Source organism: Primulina tabacum, chromosome 14 (genome assembly GCF_025594145.1).
Source record: "Primulina tabacum isolate GXHZ01 chromosome 14, ASM2559414v2, whole genome shotgun sequence".
Taxonomy (NCBI): Eukaryota; Viridiplantae; Streptophyta; class Magnoliopsida; order Lamiales; family Gesneriaceae; genus Primulina; species Primulina tabacum.
In genome coordinates, this window is record NC_134563.1 from 32,379,871 (window position 1) to 32,386,773 (window position 6,903).

Genomic DNA, 6,903 nt, shown 5'->3' on the forward strand with positions numbered 1-6,903 from the left:
CTTTTCTTGTGTTGGTTGTCATACGGTTTTGGGCACTGTGAGAAGTCGACTGTATATGGGTGGGAATCTCAACCATGATATGACCCTTACGCGGTGGGGATGTAACCGTTATATTGTCTCGCCCCCTTAGAAGAGTAAAAATTAGGGACTGATATCAGTAAACTATAGAAAGTAGAGGAATCTCAGTGCCTGGTAAATGTTATGCATGCGATATGAATGATGTTATGCAAATCATGTGATTTTTGAAATTATGTATGTTGCTATATTGTGCTCGATACGCCCCTCACTTGCTGAGTATTTATCAAAATACTCACCCCCCTTACAACCATTTCCCAGATAAACCCGAGGAAGAACTCTAGGAAGAGGAGTCGGACCAGTTTTGGGGCTGGTGAAATTCGAGATTTCAAGAATTTTAGTTTAAGTCGAGATTATTATTGTTATTCAGTTGTAACGTTTCCGCATTTGATTCTGTCGTTTTTTTTATTTTGGGATTGTAAAAGACAATGTTATTTCTATTTGAAATTATGATATAAACTGCTTTTATTTATATTGTGCTGCGAGATTGATTGTTTTTCGATTTTGTGATTGTTAAACAACGCCAGTGTCAACCCTGAGTTTCGGGGTGTGCCAATTTTGTCAAAGCACTGTTATGATTCGAATCTGATATGGATAAGAATTTCGAAATATGATATGGCCCTTACGCTGTGGGTTATAGTAATTGTGATATAGCCTTGATGCGGTAGATGATAATAATTGTTATATGATATCACCTCTTAGATGATTAATAATTAAGGATTAATCAGTAAACCATGAAAAATGAGATGAAATATCAATGATATATGATTATGTTTTGTATACAATATGTTCTATCAATATATGTTATTTCGGCGTAGATAGGAAACGAGGCCCCAAAAGAATTTTGCCTTCACCTCTCATATCTATCAATACGCCCTCGAAAATAAATTTCCCAGAGAAATATATAAGGTTGAACTACCTCTACCCAAACTCACGTCTTCACCGAACATTGCTTCAGCAGCAAATCCCATATGAAAAAAAACCTCGGCAACTCACGAAGTATGAGGTATCTGAATCTGATTAAGCCTGCTAGACCATAAAGAATGAAGTATCATATGGAACAGATCATATCGGACTGGTCTTGCATTCCAGTGGAAATGCTTCTGCAACATCTTCACATTTGTTTGCATGATAAGATATTGTCTCAACGGGATGGATAAGAGTATCTCCTTTAACTTTGGGATATCCTTCTCAGCAACAGTGACTGAAAAGGCATCCCAATTGAGAACTTCACTGAAGGGAGGAACAAAATTATCAGCTATAATAACAGGAACACACTCATAATATATGGCCTCAACGATTCTTGGACTGTTGACTTCAAATCCCATGGGACAAAGGCAATATTTACTGGATTTCATATGCTCGGGGTACGACATAATTCTTGATACTCTATTAGGCAATGGCCCATAAATCCGCATGTCGTCATCTTTGTCACCCCAGTACTTGAGAAGTATCGGACGAACCCTGCCATGCATGTGTCCTGCATAAAACGCAAGAATTGGACGCTGTGACACCCTTTTCCCACCAACATTTCTAAGGGGCCTTTTAGGATTCCTTATGGTAGTTTCAGGCAATGACACATCCTTTCCTGCAATAAAGATCCTTTCAGACGCATCTGCATTGCATAAAGCTTTAATAGTGTTTCTTGCAAGCTCCTCATGCAGGACTAAAGTGTAAGGACCCTGTGAAGTGATAATGCAACAGAGAAAATTAAGAAAATTGATTTTTGAATCATTAGGCAACACTCAACTCCTGCGAGTCTAGACCCCATAGAAAATAAGCATAGATGAACAGCAGAAAATAGACAGCTTTTTAGTTGTTAATTACCATTAAATTAAATATGCTAAAACAACATGTTCATGCTCTGGCATCATTGAGAATATACATTCAATATAAAACAAAGAGAAATCTGCAGCTAGTCATGATCATACTTGATTTACGTCATAATGTACATGGTACACCATATTAAAATCAACTGAAAATCTAATTTGCAAAATTAAAACTTAGAATGCAAAACTTACACAAAATCTAGAAATTAAAAAAAAAAAAGCAGAGCATCGTCATAGTCAAGGATTCTCAAACATCAAAAACATGGAGCAGTTATTTCTTCAGTCCGTGAGAAACTAGCTAAAACTTACACAAAATCCTACGTTATTCTCATAGTAAGTAAAAAAGCACTCAAGTGCATTGAGCCTAGCAAGGGGCCAGGCAAGGCAAGGCAAAGCTTGAGGCAAAGCAAACTACCACATTATATTTAAAAAATATAATGCACGAAGAAATTTGCCATGTAAAAACCAATAATAATGACAATTGTGCTTTGAGCCTTAACACATGTGCTTCAGGCAAAATTGCTAATCCAAGGGCAAAGTCTTACCTTATGACTGAGTGTTGCTGCTTTTCTTAAAACTATATGGTTATTTGGCTCTTTAAATGGTCCCACAAAAGTTAAACACTATTATCTCGCACTATCACATAGTATAAACCTTCATGTCACCAAGAATAGGAAAGCAAGAAATCTAAGCTGTGATAACTGAGGTTTACGGAAATTCCTTTCCTTTTTCAGCAAATCTTGCTTGAGAATCTTGGGGAAGAAGTGTGAGTTATAGCTCAGAGCAGTGTCGAAGCAGTTTAAATGGTTTACTGAGCCTCAGTTTACCAGGCATGATTGACACTCCTAATAATAATGAAGCAAGTTGAATGCCTTACATAATGCAATCATTTAAAACTAAATAGTGAAGCATGATCCTGAAGGATAGTATGTATGGTATTGGAAAATGATTCAAACTGCATAAACACAAAATTAAACAAATTTGCAGCTAACAAAATTGTTGACTGATGTCAGATCACTTCTTGGTGCATACTCAAATAATTACTGCCTATAAGGCTGCTTTGATAGTCTGGGTGCGTAAGTGTTCATGTCAGCAAATTACAGTACCCAGTCATGGCAAGCAACTAGAAAATGGTCTGAGCCGTGAGTCTTGTTCCAGAATGGATATTTTGCTGCCAGCGTGTTCACATAGTCCCTAAGAAAGATTGATAAGGGCCTCAGATTATGCGAGTTTGGAACATAGAGAGCCATCTGTAACTGGCGAGCACTATATGGTAGGTAGAACAAGTGAGCCTTTTCAGGATCCTTTGTCACAAATTGTCTGTTTTCTTCCATCAACTTTAAAAACCATCCTTCAGATGCGTAAATCCCGTAAAGATGAGGCTCATGGAAAATAGGTCTTTCTCCCTCTTGATAAATGTAAACTTTTAACATCCATTCCATCCATTCATAGCTCCTGGAGCAAAAATATGTTCCCCCAAAGAAAAAAGGTTACTAAAATGGAGAAAATCGTGACTTAAAAGTTCTATGACAATTGATTACTCAGGACATGCAGAACTTCTATGCATTCTATATTTGGCAAGCTGCTCGTTCAATTTTGAACTTTTTACCTTATTCATGATATAAATAATGCAAGTTGGTACATGATAAACTGAATCGAATGAATTAAAAATAAGTTCTGGAGATGATAGCACTAGAAATTCCAAACAGAATGTAAATCGACAATGTCATACATCTGCAGCTAGAAATCGATCCTCCAACTCAACCTATGCATTTTAAATAGTGGTGCATATAAACCAATCTGCTTAACGAGTTTCCAACTTGCGTTATATTTGATTATCAAATTGGAGCTGACTTTGTACAAGCTCGAAATTAATTCAAGTGCAAGTCATTTATTGAATAGATCGCAAGCAATTTACACGCCTTTATATATTTTATAATAAATAACATTTTAGAATGTTATTAATATATTTTTTAAACTTATTGATTGGATTCTGCAACCTTCATTTCATTCAACTCGTTGCCTCAATCCTCTTTTATGCTCTTTGTCAATTGCAGTCTTGTTTTCCTCTTTTCTAATATTTGAAAGGTTTTTCACTTTCTTTGTCCCATACTGTTAATATTTGCTTGTTAGAATCTGGATGTAAAGTCCAGATCTGAATGAAAGGCTACACTCCCAACCACCAAATTTCAATCTGATCTGCTGGCCCATTCAATCACAACAGCCTATGACAACCCCTGATTCAGATCCGTCATCAATTTAGAAATGGGCTGATTCCCAGTGACAGAGCCAAATGTTACAACTTTAAATGATCTACTATATGCAAATAACAATATAGTATAACAAGATCATGATGTAAACCTGAAAATTAAGAATGAAACTAACCTCCAACCAATATACAGAAATTTTGAAGTAGCGGGGGATCTAAGAAAGTAAGATGATGTTGATTTTATTGAATCAGAACTCTTCACAAAACACCACTCAGTACAGCCTCAAAATAATAAACAAACATAGCCTCCAACTGGAAGCAACAGTCAAGTCTGCTTTGCACTTATTTGTGATATAGCTCCATTGGAAAACATAAGAATGCAAAAACATGATGTTGATTTTTTGAATCAACACAACCGAAAAATCCCGTATCGCAGTGGTCGATTACTTCCAAATTTTCGGTCAGTCTATGCATAAGCATTGAATATCTTCCGTAATCACCTTTTCAACATCAATCATTTACTCTATTTCATCTTTTCTGTATGATATTTACAAAACATCTTTTTCTACATATTGCTTTGGATTTCAAATATCATAACCAAATACTATCTCAAAATTATTTTCAAAATCACCACGAAACTCTATACAAAATCAAGCCAATCAAGTTCAGTTACTTATATGATGCATATGGCACAAAATGTGAATAAGAATATCTGATATATAGGTATCACAAGATATACCTCTTGAAAGTGGAGATATTTCGAAATAAAGGGGCATATAATTCTGGATCATCGTCACTAACTACTGTGGCATTCTCAATGTCTCGTTTAGCAAATGCAAGTGCATCATTTGGTGTCAACAACGATAGATACCTCTACACAGAGAAGATGTCAAATGAGAGATAAATGTTTGCTTGAAACTTTCAAGTTTCAATGGTAATAATATTAACAATAGCAATACCTACCAACAAGCGGCTAGGCAGTTTTTTGACAAAGGAAGGATAGGAGGGTGGAGTAACTATATCAATCGACCTTACGTTACTCCTTCTCCTTCTCCTTCTCCTTCTTGAAACTCTATCTTCCTTGGCAGAATTTATCATTGATTGATTCAGTTCTATGGAAGAATTGAGTGAATCAGGAACAAGGGAATCTTGAGTGATTTCACGATGGCTATTCACCGGAAGAGGATTAGTTTTACTCAAATGTACACTATTGTTAATTTGTTTATAGGATGAAACTGAAGGGGGTGGCTGAAAAATCCAATCATTCAGTGGATAAGGAAGTGAGGAAATCTGAATCACAACACTAATTATAGTAAGAACTGCTCCAACAAAAAACAACTTCCTCCACTCAATTCTAAAAATCAGAACGACAATAAGCCGCAGCAACAGCTTAGTCATTCCTTTCTAAACAGTGTATCTTGTCTTGCCTTAAAAAAGTGTAAAAATAAACTCAACCTCGAAAATTATACAAAAGATATCTGCTGATCATCACTTCAACGAGTAGATTGATGTCTCTTGCACTTTCCGCGTGTTAAATGCTTTTTGAGACCAAAACTGCGATTTTACTTTCAAATTCTCTTCATGACTAGATGCCAAGACAGAGTAGCATAACACATCTACTACCATTTTATTGCCGAAGGCTCATTTTCTCACCATATAAATACAGCAGAGACAAAGTTAGATTAGAAACACTAACCCGCCATGGCACATATAACTACAAGTTATTCCCATACGATACCTAACATCAGATAAGTTTTAAAAATCTTCTGGCCAAAACATGTTATATACAGCAGACATTCAGAATAAAAAAACAGTATATATGATTCGGTAAATTTTTCCTGTGCCACATGGGAAAAAGAATTACAGGCCGGAAACAATTGCTGACCAAGTTCACTAACTCCTCCTTTTACCCTTCCACCCCCTGGGAAAAAAATGGAAATATTTAATATTATTTCAAACAGAGATGAAAACCGAAGGAAAGGACTCAGATAAAACAATCAAGAACAAAAAGCATACAGGGGACAAGGCCAAGGCCCTTGCATTGGAAAATAATCTAAAATCTTCCGAAGAACTCAAGATATTAGATCACTGAAGAAAACAAGAGAAAAACATTTTTTTCACAAGAATTCATGAACACGATGGCAACAGTAACATCCATATGATTCATGTAAAGTCATTTGCATCAAATAAACTATTTTCTAAACAAAAACCAATCTCGTATCTGTTGTTCAAATCAATAAGGGCCAGCTAAAATTCATAAATTTCTATATATAAAAAAAGAAGCAAATTAACACATACATAAATCAACATGATTAAATTTAGTGGTGACTATTTATTGCATGGAGATGAAACGAAAAGGTAAAATTCACAGCTACCTCGAAACAACGAGCGATCAGAGAAAACCGGTGAATGAGAGAAAGTAAACGAAGGGAGCGAAAATTGAGTGAGAGTGAAAGTGAAAGTGAAAGAGAAAGGGAAAGGAAAGGGAAATTTTACCAACGGAGAAATAGGATGAGGTGGAGGGAAGTTAACGACTTTCTATTTTCTAATTTTATATTATTTTATTTATTTATACTACATATCTAATTTCAGTGATTAGATTTAGATTTCTCATTTTTGTTTTGTATAAAATATCATGTCACGCCCCAAGGACGGAGTTAGTCGATACCTACGTTGCTCTAAAATTTACATTCGAAAAACAACAAGCCTTAGAAGTATAAAATTCAGAAATCAGTCTTTTATTCATAATACTGAATAATTTATTGTCTGATACAGACTCACATAACTAAT

General features: G+C 35.5%; 1 protein-coding gene across 4 annotated transcripts; it reads right to left on the bottom strand.

The window, feature by feature from the left end:
• Positions 1–861: 861 nt before the first annotated feature.
• Positions 862–6,629, bottom strand: LOC142524565 (putative glycosyltransferase At5g03795). 4 transcript variants are annotated; one of them, XM_075628606.1, is made up of 7 exons: positions 6,489–6,564; positions 6,130–6,201; positions 5,978–6,034; positions 5,077–5,361; positions 4,853–4,986; positions 3,011–3,359; positions 862–1,757 (listed from the first exon to the last, which is right to left on the bottom strand). In XM_075628606.1, the coding sequence occupies exons 4-7, from the start codon at positions 5,209–5,211 to the stop codon at positions 1,068–1,070; spliced, it is 1,308 nt and encodes a 435-aa protein (XP_075484721.1). In that variant the 5' UTR covers positions 5,212–5,361; positions 5,978–6,034; positions 6,130–6,201; positions 6,489–6,564; the 3' UTR covers positions 862–1,067. The 4 variants fall into 4 exon arrangements, with proteins under 4 accessions (XP_075484721.1, XP_075484720.1, XP_075484719.1 ...); XM_075628605.1 differs by lacking the exon at positions 6,130–6,201 and having other exon boundaries at positions 6,489–6,629; XM_075628604.1 differs by having other exon boundaries at positions 5,077–6,034; positions 6,489–6,567.
• Between the last annotated feature and the right edge of the window lie 274 nt (positions 6,630–6,903).

What these genes read in the sequence shown, in the direction of transcription:
- LOC142524565 (XM_075628603.1), bottom strand. Translation starts at nt 5,511, where the DNA reads ATGACTAAGCTGTTGCTGCGGCTTATTGTCGTTCTGATTTTTAGAATT. An exon ending in AACTGCCTAGCCGCTTGTTG is followed by an intron (nt 4,987 to 5,076) that starts GTAGGTATTGCT and finishes TTCTCTGTGTAG; the next exon opens with AGGTATCTATCGTTGTTGAC. An exon ending in AATATCTCCACTTTCAAGAG is followed by an intron (nt 3,360 to 4,852) that starts GTATATCTTGTG and finishes TTTTTGCTCCAG; the next exon opens with GAGCTATGAATGGATGGAAT.